The sequence below is a fragment of the Entelurus aequoreus genome, linkage group LG12 (assembly GCF_033978785.1).
Source record: "Entelurus aequoreus isolate RoL-2023_Sb linkage group LG12, RoL_Eaeq_v1.1, whole genome shotgun sequence".
NCBI lineage: Eukaryota > Metazoa > Chordata > Actinopteri > Syngnathiformes > Syngnathidae > Entelurus > Entelurus aequoreus.
In genome coordinates this window covers 6,224,206-6,240,605 of record NC_084742.1, presented here as the reverse complement: position 1 = coordinate 6,240,605, position 16,400 = coordinate 6,224,206, and the positions used below count along the sequence as shown (strand labels likewise).

The 16,400-nt window shown below is 39.2% G+C and overlaps 1 protein-coding gene across 1 annotated transcript in view; it reads left to right on the top strand.

Annotated features, from left to right (window-relative positions):
- The window catches only part of LOC133662585 (plexin-A4-like), a 230,196-nt gene extending 214,626 nt beyond the window's left edge, over nt 1-15,570 (top strand). Inside the window, exons 3-4 of the mRNA XM_062066700.1 lie at nt 12,349-12,477; nt 15,541-15,570. Coding sequence (XP_061922684.1) covers nt 12,349-12,477; nt 15,541-15,570 — 159 coding nt within the window. The remainder of the gene's footprint in view (nt 1-12,348; nt 12,478-15,540) is intronic.
- Nucleotides 15,571-16,400: the final 830 nt, after the last annotated feature.

The window sequence follows — 16,400 nt, the reverse complement described above, 5'->3', positions numbered from 1 at the left end:
ACCCATTTTTACAACATTGGAAAAGATTACTAAAACGCAGGCTTCTCAGGTGGTGAGATAACTCCTCTAAATTACTGGCCTACAATGGCCAAAAGGTATAGATGTGTGTGTCCAAGTTAAAGGAAATGGCGGGCTGTCTTCTTCTAATGGGTTTATTACAATCTATGCAAGCTGGGTAACGTTTGCTGTGGTCTGGAACAACGTGGCGCACAAACAACTATCAGAAATGCAGCCAATATTACATACAGACAATGTGTCGTGAAACATGCAAATATAAATTAAATGTACAGACGACATAAGTAAAGGAAATTGAATAAACTCATATATATACCTACAAACGAGGCATAACAATGCAATACGTACACACAGCTAGCCTAAATAGCATGATAGCATCGATTAGCTTGCAGTCATGCACTGACCAAATATGCCTGATAAGCACTCCACACAAGTCAATACGTCAACAAAGCTCACCTTTGTGCATTCACATACAGTATAAAAAGATTGGTGGACAAAATGAGACAAAGAATGAGTGGCATAAAAATATGTCTTTCTCTGGCATCGTTGAAGAAAGTTGTAAATGTAAACAAACTACAGTGAGTTCAAGGACTGCCAAAATTAGTAGGACAAAACAGCGCTCGCCAAATACTCTCATCAGTGAAGCATGTTTAATATAAACAGTGGGATTTCTAACAATTAGGGAGGTTTGTGTCATGTTGTCCTCCTACAGAAACCATATTAAAACAAAAATATATTTTTTCCCCTATCTTTTTCTATTTTCATCCATTTTTGAAAAAGCTCCAGGGAGCCACTAGGGCTGCGCTAAAGAGCCATGCGGCTCTAGAGCCGCAGGTTGCAGACCCCTGCTCTATGACATCAGTGCTATTCATATAGGAACATAATGCACAAATGTTAGTCAAAGATCATCTATATGAGAAACATTGTTTTTAGGAATGTGCTACAAAAGTGCTTGTCAAAGATGCTCTATGTCAAGCAGGAGCACTTCGCTGTTTTAGGAACCTGCTGCGTAAATATTAGTTTAAAATCCTCTGAGACAAGAGAGTTGTTTTTCGGCACCTGCTGCAAAAAATGTTAGTGAAAGGTTCTCTGAGTGACAGGAGGACTTAGCTTTTTTATTAACCTGCTGGGGGAAAGGCAGTCAAAGATCCTCTCTGACATAAATGTGGTTGATAGGAGCATTTTTCTGAAACAATCAAAGATCCTCTATATGAGAGAAGTTGCTTTTAGGAGCCTGCTGCCAAAATGCTAGTCACGTATCATCTACAGAATATGAGACTGGAGCACTCTGCTGGTTTTGGGAACATGCTGCCAAAAAAGAGAGTCAAAGGTCCTCCATCTCATAAGATCTGTTTATGGGAACATATTGCATGAACACCATTTAAAGATCATTTATATGAGAGAAGCACTGTTTTTAGGGACCTGCTGCAAAAATGTTAGTCAAAGATCCTCTATAACAGGAGTGCAGTTTTCACGCACCTGCTGCATAAACATGAGTCAAAGAGCACTTTGCTGTTTTTATTAACCTGCTGCAAATATGGCAGTCAAGATCTCGGAACAGTAAAGCAATAGTAAAAGAAACACTGTTTTTAGGAACAAGCTGCAAAAATGTTAGTCAAAGATCCTCTATAAAAGGAGTGCAGTTTTTACGCACCTGCTGCATAAACATTGGTCAAAGATTCTCGCTGTGTGACAGGAGCATTATGCTGTTTTTAGTAACATGCTGCAACAAGGCAGCCAAGATCCTCTATGATGTAAGAGCTGTTTTATAGGAACATATTGCATAAACACTAGTAAAACAAACACTGTTTTTAGGAACCTGCTTCTAAAATACTAGTCATCGATCCTCTATTTGTGACAGGACAACTTTGCTGTTTTTAGGAACATGCTGTAAAAAAAAACAAAAAAACTACTCCCAAGTGGGCCAGACTGGTAAAATCACGGTACGATAACTTACAAATAAAGACAACTTCAGATTGTTTTCTTTGTTTAAAAATAGAACAAGCACATTCTGAAAATGTACAAATCATGATGTTGTTGGGGTTTTTTTTTACAATTACTTGTTGCGGTTAATAGTATATATACTTTATTTGTTGTTATTTATATTTTCTGTATAAAATATGTGATCATGTTCATCAGTCAACTCATTGGTGTTCATTTTCAATTTATCGAGATAAAAAAAATTATATCAAAATCAAATTACAGGATGTTATTTATGTAGTTTTATCATTTTCCCCAACTGATGTATTTTTGATTGATTGATTGAGACTTTTATTAGTAGGTTGCACAGTGAAGTACATATTCCGTACAATTGACCACTAAATGGTAACACCCGAATAAGTTTTTCAACTTGTTTAAGTCGGGGTCCACTTAAATTGATTCATGATACAGATATATACTATCATATATACTATCATCATAATACAGTCATCACACAAGATAATCACATTGAATTATTTACATTATTTACAATCAGGGGTGTGGAGGGGGGGGGGGGGGGTATGGACATCAAGTAGTGGACATAGAGAGAGAGAGAGAGAGAGAGAGAGAGAGAGAGAGAGAGAGAGAGAGAGAGAGAGAGAGAGAGAGAGAGAGAGAGAGATCAGAAGGCATAAGAAAAAGAAAAAGTATCTGCATTTGATTGTTTACATTTGATTATTAGCAATCCGGGGAGGGTGTTAGTTTAGGGTTGTAGCTGCCTGGAGGTGAACTTTTATTGCGGTTTTGAAGGAGGATAGAGATGCCCTTTCTTTTATACCTGTTGGGAGCGCATTCCACATTGTGTGGCATAGAAAGAGAATGAGTTAAGACCTTTGTTAGTTCGGAATCTGGGTTTAACGTGGTTAGTGGAGCACCCCCTGGTGTTGTGGTTATGGCGGTCATTTACATTAAGGAAGTAGTTTGACATGTACTTCGGTATCAGGGAGGTGTAGCGGATTTTATAGACTAGGCTCAGTGCAAGTTGTTTAACTCTGTCCTCCACCTTGAGCCAGCCCACTTTAGAGAAGTGGGTAGGAATGAGGTGGGATCTGGGGTGGAGGTCTAGAAGTAACCTGACTAGCTTGTTCTGAGATGTTTGGAGTTTAGATTTGAGGGTTTTGGAGGTGCTAGGGTACCAGGAGGTGCATGCATAATCGAAAAAGGGTTGAACGAGAGTTCCCGCCAGAATCCTCAAGGTGCTTTTGTTGACCAGAGGGGAAATTCTGTAGAGAAATCTCGTTCGTTGGTACTAACATCATGTGGTTTATTTTGTACATACGTAGCATCATCTACAAAGATACAAAGACTTGCTTTTGCGACATCCAGTGGACACATTTAGAACAGCTGTTGCTTTCATTCAAAAATTTCAGGTACATTTTTATACTTAGCAAACTCATCCCGCGGGCCGGATAAAACCTGTTCGCCGGCCTGATCCGGCCCCTCGGGCCATACGTTTGACACCCCTGCTCTACGCCGACATAGGTACTGTTTATAGGAACGTATTACATAAACACTAGTCAAAGATCCTCTATGGCTGACAGGAGCCCTCTGTTTTGTACTCTGAATTGAGCGCCTGTGGCACATCCTCACTGCATCGCCTTACTCACTTGTGTAGCAACAGTTACACTAACATTTAACACTTTAGACACAATTTGGACGTAAGGTCAGTAAACCGCAGTTCCCCTGGTGCAGGCGGCACTCATGCAGCCCTTGACACGATGCTGCCACCACCAGAGAGGTAAGGCACATAAAGCCGATCTTGCTACTCACGTGTGCTGACGGCTATTTAGGCAAATCATTTTTATTACATAGACGAACACTGACTACTCTAAATTGTATACAGTATTGTCCCTTGATATAGAATATGTTTATGCTGCCACACTATAACATAGGACTGCTGACCCTGATTTGATGCGGGTTCCACTTCCAGCATATGAACATGTTGACTTGTTTATTGGCTCCCAAAGCTTTTTAACTCGCGCGCCTTGGCCCAGCAGTCATAAAAATAAAACATCAAATATAGTAATAGCTTGTGTGCCGATGTTGGAACACTCGTGTGGCCGCCAGGTTGCTGCACTAATAGACACACAGGTGGTGCCTTAAATTATGCCCTCCTCTTCCTCCTCCTCCTCCTCCTTGAGGCCCAGCCACTACTTGGCTGCAAACAGCCGCTCGTATCGGGAGTGAAAAAAAGAGAGGAAATAATTGGCCTGAAAGAAAAATGTGCATATCAGTTTTTTCCCCCCCAGCCAAGTCGGTTATTTGTCAGCACCAAACAAAGCCCTTCAGGAGGGGGGTGGGGGGCATTACCTTTCGCCCGCAACATCCCGCTGTGGCGCTAATGAGACGGTAAGAGAGGAATAATACGGTAAGACACACACTTTGACATCAGGGATTGATGAAATTGTGTGGATTGCTTTGAAAAAACGGCAGGAACAATGAAATGAAAATCAACTGTCCGTGTTTTATTGTGCCAAACGCAAAGTCTGGGCTCTTTTCTTTAGGAGTTTTACGTTTTCGGCATTCGGAAAAAGCTCATAAACATTTCTGGATGATTTGGATAAGCAGCTAACTGCTAGCTAGCAGTTAGGATTAACGGAAAGTAGCTATCCAACATATGCAGTCATGCCTTTTATGAATTTTCCTTTTTGTATCTTGGCAGCTAGCAGCTAGCTGTTTATCCACACTGCTAGCTAGCAGCTAGCAAATTATCCATTAATGTTTTTCATGAGCTTTCAATTCCAGATCCTAGCTGCTAGCAGGCAGCTAGCTGTTGATCCAAACTGCTAACTAACAGCTAACTGTTTCTTCAGAGTATCCAGCCATGTTATTTATCAGGGATGTGGATATTGCCATAGATATAAAAGTAGATACACGATATTGCCAAAAGTATTTGACCACCTGCCTTGACTCACATATGAACTTGAAGTGCCATCCCATTCCTAACCCATAGGGTTCAATATGATGTGGGTCCACCTTTTGCAGCTATTACAGCTTCAACTCTTCTGGGAAGGCTGCCCACAAGGTTGCGGAGTGTGTTTATAGGAATTTTACACCATTCTTCCAAAGGCGCATTGGTGGGGTCACACACTGATGTTGGTTGAGAAGGCCTGGCTCTCAGTCTCCGTTCTAATTCATCCCAAAGGTGTGCTATCGGGTTCAGGTCAGGACTCTGTGCAGGCCAGTCAAGTTCATCCACACTCTGTCATCCATGTCTTTTATGGACCTTGCTTTGTTGGAAGAGGAAGGGGCCCGCTCCAAACTGTTCCCACAAGGCTGGGAGCATGGAATTGTCCAAAGTGTTTTGGTATCCTGGAACATTCAAAGTTCCTTTCACTGTAACTAAGGGGCCAAGCCCAACTCTTGGAAAAAACAACCCCACACCATTATTCCTCCTCCACCAAATTTCACACTCGGCACAATGCAGTCCGAAATGTAGCGTTCTCCTGGCAACCTCCAAACCCAGACTGGTCCATCAGATTGCCAGATGGAAAAGCGTGATTCATCACTCCAGAGAAGGCGTCTCCACTGCTCTAGAGTCCAGTGGAGACGTGCTTTACACCACTGCATCCCACGCTTTGCATTGGACTTGGTGATGTATGGCTTAGATGCAGATGCTCGGCCATGGAAACCCATTCCATGAAGCGCTCTGCGTACTGCACGTAGGCTAATTGGAAGGTCACATGAAGTTTGGAGCTCTGTAGCAACTGACTGTGCAGAAAGTCGGCGACCTCTTTGCACTATGCGCTTCAGCATCCGCTGACCCCTCCCTGTCAGTTTACGTGGCCTACCACTTAGTGGCTGACTTGCTGTTGTTCCCAAACTCTTCCATGTTCTTACAAAAAAGCCGACAGTTGACTTTGGAATATTTAGGAGCGAGGAAATTTCACGACTGGATTTGTTGCACAGGTGGGATCCTATAACAGTTCCACGCTGGAAATCACTGACAGCGGCCCATTCTTTCACAAATGTCTCCATGCCTAAGTGCTTGATTTTATACACCTGTGGGATCATCATTTGGATGGGTGGCCAAATACTTTTGGCAATACAGTGTATGTCAGCTCACTGTAGCACATATGCTAAGCAACATGCCTACAAAGCTGCCATCTTAGTGGGGGCCACTTTTCCATTCAAGGCAATACAATTCCTTGTATACTGAAAATAATTAGCCTGAAGACTGACCTATCCACCTTAAACTCATCCAGCTAAACGTTTTATGAGCTTTCCAAAAGCTTGGAGCGTAAAACGTGGAAAGAAAACACGCCAAATGTTGCATTTTGCGCAATAAAAGAGCATCAATTTGATAGGTTGGGGGAAAAAAGTGTGTGTGAACCTGCAGGTGGTTCTGCCAAAAACAGGAGGACATATTTGAGATAGAACTTCCCCTATCGCTGCAGGGCGGCGATAGCAGGGAGACCTGCCACTCACCTCCTGAAAACGAGGAGGCGGCGGCTGTAGAAAGGAGACGGGAAGCCTCCAGACACTTGTCCCCTTTCACGTCCGACACCGCCATCCCTCGGAGGAACATCTAGTCCGCCTCCCACCTCAGCGTCACAGCAGGGCGGCGGTGGATAAGGTTAGATTAGCAGGCCTGACGCAGACCTGCAGGCCAGCACGCCTTTAATGCCACGGCGGTCAGTCAACAAGACGGCGGTTCCCCCGCGGCGCCTTCTGACGCCGTGTCACATCCCAAATGACAGGTGATGGACACCTGTGAGGAAAAACATAAGTTAGCTTCATACTGAAATTGTTTTTTCTCTGCCTCTCACAGGCCGCCTGCTCTAAATAAGACCAAGAAGCCTAAAGGTCATGTTGTCTAGTTTAGGCTCTGCTGCAGTGAGATTTTCATTTTTAAAAAGTGTGGAAGGAAAATATTCATTAAATTCCTGCTGTGCTGAAGACATAAAACAAACAGTGAAGCACAAACTAGCCCCCTCACTTGTCCACCATGTTTAATATTCAATAGTAAATCATAACAATCTTTACAAGTGGGAAGATGTTAATAAGAAGTGTGTGTGTGTGTGTGTGTGTGTGTGTGTGTGTGTGTGTGTGTGTGTGTGTGTGTGTGTGTGTGTGTGTGTGTGTGTGTGTGTGTGTGTGTGTGTGTGTGCATGTGTGTGTGTGCATGTGTGTGTGTGTGTGTGACACCTTCTATTATAACTACATGAAGTAAAAGTAAAATAAAATATGAATTTGGTTGCTGTTTACAAATATAACAGTATGTTTCTTGTAATATTTCTCATTTATTCTTCTAACATCAGACATTTTATTCTCTTAGTATCATAACAATATTGCTGTAATGCTGCAATGTTTTTTTTTCTAGTACTATTTCATCTTTTTTCTGGTAATATATCTAACATTATACATTTTTCTCTTATTCTTAAGTGTAGTGCTGCAGTGATTTTTCCATTAATATCTGATCTTTTTTCTTTTAATATTCCTCATTTATTCTTCTAACATTAGACATTTTACTCTCTTAATGTTATAACTTTATTGCTTTTTTTCTGGTAATAGTTAATCTTTTTTCTTGTCATATTTAATCTTTTTTTTGTAATATTTTAATTATTATTTTAACTTTAGGCATTTTTTTCTTCTTAATATAACTTTATTTTTGTAGTGCTGCAATTTTTTTCTGGTAATATTTCATATTTGTCTCCTAATATTTCAAACGTTTCTATTAACATTATGATAATTTTTTCTCCTAAAATGACTTTTCCACCTTGACATTTTAACAATTTTTTTTAATATTACGGTTTCTTATGACCTATTACTTTACAAGTATTTTATCTGTTATTATGACTTTAGTCCATGTAATATTTGGACTTATTTTTTGTGTTAGCGTGATCTAATCTTATATACAGGTATATATATATATATATATATATATATATATATATATATATATATATATATATATATATTAAGATTAAAGATTAATCTTTAATCTTAATATATATAAGATTAGATCACGCTAACCTTATATATATATATATATATATATATATATATATATATATATATATAAAAAGATTAAAGATTAATCTTTAATCTTAATATATATATATATATATATATATATATATATATATATATATATATATATATATATATATATATATATATATATATATATATATATATATACAGTATATATATATATATATATATATATATAGTAACCTTAAGATTGTTTTCCCCCTAAAATGTAAACAAATGACTTCCTCAACAAACACTACAGCATGTCTCTATTATAACAATGTAAATTACACACCCTATTATTATAATAGGCCATTTTGTGTGACACATCCATGCGCTAATACTCTCAGATTAGTGTCACATCATGCAGCCATCTTCCCTGAAGCTAACGTGACTGACACTGATCCAAACTTTTCATGGAGTAGAACACATTTTCCCAATCAGACATCTACCATTGTATTACCGTCTGATTGAGTAGAGCGCGTTGAGAGACGCCGTTGATGCGTCACAGCTGGTGTTCCTCACCGTCGTCTACCTGACTGACAAGCTAAGTTTGGTTGACAAAGACGCTCGTAACAGTCACTCGCTCTTTTTTTGACAAAAAGGGCGAGGATACTACGCTGCTGCCAAAGCGAGCTGGTGCCAGAATCATTGTTGTGTGAATGAACACCAGTCATGCAAATATGCAGTGTGACATCACCATTTAGCGGAAAATCATACAAAATAATTTTAACCCTCGCATTTATGGTTTTAACTGGGCCATTTTCCTGCAACCCTACTATATAAAACTTATAGTATGACTTATAGTACATGTGTGCACACAATACAAAGGAAGGGTCAAGTTCTTATTTCAAATATTGCCATATAATTATTGTGTTTCACACAAAAATGTGCTCGTATCCAATCAAAAACAAACGTCCTTTGCAGTGGACTTTTTTGTGTGTATTTTTTGTCAGAGATACAAATTTGGGGGTAAAACAGGATCAATCATTCAAAAAAAAGATCGATACCTGCTCATTTCAGTATCCCCAGTAGAGAATATTGCACAACAACTTTTCATTGGCAAATTGATTGTTTCCATATATTTATTTATTCGTGGTAGTCTGTCACAAATGCGGATTTGGCACTTCCGATCTGCCCTTGCTCATAAACAAATGCTAATAGATGTGTGTCAGTGTAGCATAACTCAGAGAATAAGCAGAAAAGATCTGGGATGCACTTTAGCCACTTTGTCGCTATTTTTAGCCAGTAGAGGTACATTTTCAAAATGAAAAAGAGGTATATCTTGCATTTATTCACTAATCATATATACCAGCGGTTACCAAAAGATTTGCCACGCAAGTGAGAGCGTGAATCCGCCACCACAAGCCCAGGGAGTGTGCAGAAAAGCTCCTGAGGTGTGCAAGCCAACCTTTATCACTTCCATAAGTGCTGGAAAAAACACAGCTTAGAGACACTCTTCTGTTGTTTGGCAACAGTTTAAACACCACTGCTTTACTTATTTCACTAGGAAAGCAAAGTGTGGCCTGGGTGCCATTTGCTGAACGCACCTCTTTTTTATGGCACATTGGAGTAATACAATAAACAAAACAAAAAAAACAGTAAATATATAGCAAAAAAGGCCTAACGTAATGAGAAAGGGCTGAAATGTTGATACTAATAATGAATATAAACACAAAGATGTATCTTAAATATGTTTTATGATTTTTATCATTATTATTTCGTTACAAAATACATCACATTGCAACCATATTGAAATAATATTAAAAATGAATATTGTTTGTTTTATATACTTGAAGACTCCATGCCACTGCTGTTCTTTTTAAAATGTAAAATATCCGTCTATTGTTGTTATTTATGAATGCTCATATTTAAAAGCACAGTATCATTTGTTTTGATATAGAGAGAGGTTATAGAACACTGCTGTTCTTTTTTGAATGTATAAGTTACGTCTTAGCAGGTCATTCTGATATTTGAATTATGTGCAAAAAAAATGTTGAAGCACAGTGATCTTTAATACTTGACACGTTGAAACACTTTTTAACAAAGTACTGAACTTAAAAGTTCATTGGTTCAGTTTTTTTATTTTATTGTGGTATCGAGTAAGTATTGAGAATCGTGGCAGTTCATAGATATTGTATCGACTACGGAAATTCTGCTATTGTGACAACACTCGCTACAATATATCCTTCCATTTTTTTAACCCAGAATTCATATCCTGTCGCTGTGGTCATTGCGTATCTAACAAGTTTGGTTTTCCAAACATGGATGTGCTCATATTATTCTGAGAACCAGCATCCTCTGCAGTGGACATTTCTTTATGTCAGATACAAATTTTAGGAAAAATAGCACTGCAAAGCTGGTTCTCAGGAGGCTATTAGTTTTAGTATTACTGTACAATTATGTCCCTCCTTTTTGCCACACAGCATTCATCTCCCGCTGCTTCAGTTATTGTTTGGGTTCTCAGTCTTGCATTTGGAGCCTGTGGCAAATTGATTCCATGCAAGTGCGCTTCGTTTGCAATGTGGGTTTTTTTTTTTTGCTGCCAAAATCTGCAGCGCAGCAAGAGTGCAATCCTGTGGCTTTCACACCGGAATTACTTCCCCTCTTCTCTAGCGTGCCTTCTGCTAGCCACAGAGAGGAAGATAAAATAGTCGTTTTATTTGTTTCATGTGAAAAAAATAACCATCTGCACGAGTGCAAGTCAGTCTGTGACACATTCTGCACTGTTTGGGGGCGTTAGCCTCTTAAGTACTGAAAGTCTTGGAAAACTATTAGTTTTTCTGTTGGCATCAACAAGCAAGTGTTAATGTTAGTGTCGTCATTGCCACTAGGGGACGATATAGTTGATATCGTCTGACACACACACACACATACTCTATACCAGTGTTTTTCAACCTTTTTTGAGCCAAGGCACATTTTTTTCATTGGAAAAATCCCGAGGCACACCACTAGCAGAAAACATAAGAAAATGAAACTCAGCAGCCGATATTGACAGATAAAAAGTCGTTCTCGCAATTGTTGGATATAAATTCAAACCATAACCAACCATGCATCAATATAGCTCTTGTCTCAAAGTAGGTGTACTGTCACGACCTGTCACATCACGCCGTGACTTATTTTGAGTTTTTTGGTGTTTTCCTGTGTGTAGCGTTTCCTATTTTGGTGTTGATTGTCATGTCATGTACGGATGTACTTTGTGGACGCCGTCTGCTGCTCCACACACAGTAAGTCTTTGCTGTCATCCAGCATTCTGTTTTTGTTTACTTTGCAGCCAGTTCAGTTTTAGTTTTGTTTTGCATAGCCATCCCTAAGCTTCAATGCCTTTTCTTAGCGGCACTCGCCTTTTGTTTATTTTTGGTTGAAGCATTAGATACCTTTTGACCTGCACGCTGCCTCCCACTGTCGTCTGCATATTGTGATCACGACAAACCATGGTTCCGACATCCACAAAGCAATTAGCTACCTGCTGCCACCTACTGATATGGAAGAGTATTACACGGTTACTCTGCCGCACTCTAGACAGCACCGACACTAAACAACGGCACATTATTTGCGGATTATAATTACTGGTTTGCAAAAAATATTTTTAACCCAATTAGGTGAAATGACATCATCTCCCACGGCACACCAGACAGTATCTCACGGTACACTAGTGTGCTGCGGCACAGTGGTTGAAAAACACTGCTCTATACGATGCCAATATTTCCCATACATGTTTGTGTTTGTGTGAACCATTATTAGGCATGCGGATGTCTCACCTTCCCGCCGCAAGATGAAGTGGGTGTTGGCGGCCCCTATTGTGTTGCGCTAATGTGATAGCAGAGATTAGCATTGTAATCCATTTAGCATAGAGCGGCTAATCCCCTTCGTTGGCGCTAAAAAGGAATCAGATAATGCTGGCTGCCACCACTGCGGCTGCCTTAATGGTTTTGAGGCGCTAACGTCAGGATGTGGTCCTGATTATGACTGAGACGGCACCCAAAATTGCTGACTGAGAGAGCGTAATTACTCATAAAGGGACTCACCTGTGTTCGCCGCCATCTACTTCCCGTCCAATTATCTCGTTTTTTTTTTCCCTTGACACCCACAGCGCAGAGGAGCGCGTTGAACAAGGCTGTGTTTCACACAACTATGGCGCACGAGTGCCGAAAGTTGCTCGGGTGTCCGAGAAGGAAGAAACATAAAGCAACCCTTTTCTTCATGTCACAGCAATTACTAATAGTTTGTTCACTTCCTGTGTTGAACACCATACATTATTTATGGTTTGCATCAAAGATTATCCTTCAGCCAACCCTCTGTTGTCGTTGTTGTCGTCGTCGACTCGCCACAGCCGTGCTTTTTGTAGGTCTCTAATTGTGTTTTTCTCTCCCCCAGATACGAGTGGACGGCTCCTCGCGGGCCCTGCAGTACGAGACGGTGCAGGCGGTGGAAAGCGGTCCCATCCTGCGCGACATGGCCTTCTCTTCCGACTACCACTACCTCTATGTCATGTCCGAGACCCAGGTTGGACTTCTACACACATGCACACATCACAGTATACTTTCTCAAAGGAATATAGAGTATATACAGTACCTAAGAGTAGTCAGTGTCATACCTCCAGCCAAACATGGTGGTTATGTCCTGTTGCAAACTCGGCATCGGTTCAAACACTTGGCAGGCAAACAGGCGTATATAGCAAGCCGTCTCTAAGTAAGGTTGTAATTTTTCCATCCCAATAAAGCAAGCTTGTCCTGATAGAAAGTACACGAAATTAAGGCTCCACTTTTCAAAATACACTACCTCGATGCCAATGTACGTTGGATATGCCATATACATGCTACTGATTAGCATTAGTGATTCTACATGCCGATTTCAACACCTCTAAATATGGTAATAAAACTACAACTAAGATGCACATTACAATCAAACAGCTGGTGTGTAATAAGTACAATACTTACAGTATAAACACTTTGTACGACTCAACAAAAGACAAGACCAGCACATTCAAATAAATGGCAATTAGATTAGATTAGACAAACTTTATTGATCCACAAGGGAAATTGTTCCACACAGTAGCTCAGTTACAAAGACTACTTCCTGACTACGGCAACACACCTGGGATAAACTGAAATGAATGCATACTTACAAATGATACTGAGAGGTGTAAGCATACTTGCCAACCCTCCAGTTTTTAGCGGGAGAATCCCAGTATTCAGCGCCTCTCCCGACAACCTCCCGGCAGAGATTTTCTCCCGACAAACTCCCGGTATTCAGCCGGAGCTGGAGGCCACGCCCCCTCCAGCTCAATGCGGACCTGAGACTGAGTGGGGACAGCCTGTTCTCACGTCCGCTTTCCCACAATATAAACAGCTTGCCTGCCCAATGACGTCATAACATCTAGGGCTTTTAGAGAGTAGAGTGCACAACTGCGCACACAACATGGAGACGAAGCAGAAGAACGAGGAAATTACAGACATGGCGACGCCGTCGACGAGCAAGATGAAGAAATACGCTTGCAAGTTCCAAAACGAATGGAAACAAGAATTTCAGTTCATCCAAGACAGTTTGAAGGGGAAGGTGTATGTTGCCTGTAAATTTTGTAGAACAGACTTCTCCATTGAACACGGTGGCCGAAATGATACACTCATCATGAACGGAGAAGTTAAACAGGACAATACTACCATCTAATGGATAGCCACCGGAACACTGAAATTCAAGTATTTTTATTTTTTTTCTATGTAAATAAAATAAATATATATATATATATATATATATATATATATATATATATATATATATATATATATATATTATATATTATATATATATATATATATATATATATATATATATATATATATATATATATATATATATATACCTGTATATATAGCTAGAATTCACTGAAAGTCAAGTATTTCATATATATATATATATATATATATATATATATATATATATATATATATATATATATATATATATATATATATATATATATATATATATATATATGAAATATATATGAAATCCTCGAGTGGTGAATTGTAGCTGTAAATAACCACGCCCCACGAGCATACACACAGAGAAGTCAAAGTAAACGTAAGGGAACATTATAGAAATGATGGGGATACTTTCCAAAATCTAATTAATTGTTCGTTATCCCCTTTCTGACATTTCCTGAAATGGAAATCTGACAATAGATTATTGAGTTATGTTACTAACTATTAGGAGTGTGGGAAAAAAATCGATTCAAATTCGAATCGCGATTCTCACGTTGTGCGATTCGGAATCGATTCTCATTTTTAAAAAATCAATTATTTTTTTTGAATTTTTTTTTTTTTTTTTTTGATTTTTTTAAAATTGATCAATCCAACAAAACAATACACAGCAATACCATAACAATGCAATCCAATTCCAAAACCAAACCCTACCCAGCAACACTCAGAACTGCAATAAACAGAGCAATTGAGAGGACACACAAACACGACACAGAACAAACCAAAAGTAGTGGAATAAAAATGAATATTATCAACAACAGTAGCAATATTAGTTACAATTTCAACATAGCAGTAATTTAAAATCCCTCATTGACATTATCATTAGACATTTATAAAAATGAAAAAAAAAAGAACAATAGTGTCACAGTGGCTTACACTTGCATCGCATCTCATAAGCTTGACAACACACTGTGTCCAATATTTTCACAAAGATAAAATAAGTCATATTTTTGGTTCATTTAATAGTTAAAACACATTTACATTATTGCAATCAGTTGATAAAACATTATCCTTTACAATTATAAAAGCTTTTTACAAAAATCTACTACTCTGCTTGCATGTCAGCAGACTGGGGTAGATCCTGCTGAAATCGTATGTATTGAATGAATAGAGAATCGTTTTGAATCGGGAAAAAAAATCGTTTTTGAATCGAGAATTGTGTTGAATTGGAAAAAAAAAAATCGATTTTGAATCGAACCGTGACCCCAAGAATCGATATTGAATCGAATCGTGGGACACCCAAAGATTCACAGCCCTACTAACTAACTGACTAACTAATAGACATACTAAATACCAACAGGGATTAGACAATCTCCTGGCAGAGGTAATAACTGGACAGCACACTTGTCATGATCAGTTCAATGTTAAATGTTAAAATATATATTTTATTATTAAACAAATCAACTTTTATTATTGCATGAACACACACAAACATGTGTACTGTTGATTACTGGTGTCGATTCCTAGGTACCAGGAATTAGCACCATATAGTTGTGAAATTTTAAGTGTGTGAAAGGTACCCATCGCTACTTGGGCAGCATGACTGCTGCCAGCACTGGGGAAAGCTGTGGTTCCGTCAGAGGAAAAATGAATTCCGACATAGCTGGCAAATTGAACATGTCTAAATTGTGTCGATATTAGTGTCAATATTTAGTGTAGATGCCATTTGTGTCTACCACTGCCTTAATCCTTTTGGACACGGCATTGAGGTTGTTACTGGAATCCTCTTCCACTCCTCCATGATGACGTCATTGGTGGAGCTGATGGATGTTAGACACTTTGACCTTCTCCACCTTCCATCCTTCAGCTTGAGGATGTCCAACAGGTGTTCTCTTAGGTCCAAGAGACTCTCGATCTTCTTTGAGGTGTGTTAGGGCTCCTTATCGTAAGGAAAAACTGCCACTCTGCCCATTTCTGGTTCTGAATGTCAGCGTACATGTTGCGATTCATGTTTCTCTCAATGAACTGCCGCACTCTTGCAGCGCCAGAAAAGACAATTATTCTACATGAGTTGCCAGCTATTCAGACAATACTGACTGTGTACTGACTCAATTTCAGTAAATAGTAAATATATACTGCTATGCAAGCTGTACACTGACCGATCTAACCTATAGTAATCACTATAGTACTGTCTCTTGAAGGGAACACTCACTTTCATGACATAGTATGAATGAAGACCTCAGTTTTAGTCATGCGACCCAATTATCAGTCTTACAAATCTGTTAACCAGCAATTACGTCTCTTCTTCCTCTCCTCTTAGCATCCATAATTAGTCGGGTAGAAGAATATCGCATTAAAATGATTACAATTTCTCCATTTTCCTCCCATTTGTGTTGAACTCCCACACGTCCCGCCACTTTAATTAGCGTGTATTGAAAAATAAACACTAAGTGATTGTTGATGTCCAGTTTGGCTGTGGGAGGAGCGGCTTCAAGTAATTAGTCAATTAGCCTAGTTAGAACACAGACATTCATTAAGTGTTTTGGGTCCGGGAATTCTCATATGTATTCATGTAATAATAATATAGATAATAATGATGATGCTCACAAAAAGCTTTTATAGTAATGATCCCAGCCTGAGCCATTATCAATATGAGGAGGCCCCCATGCTGTGTCCGGGCCTGGGACCATGACTCCAGGAGTTTTAGGACGATGCAAGCGAAGAAGA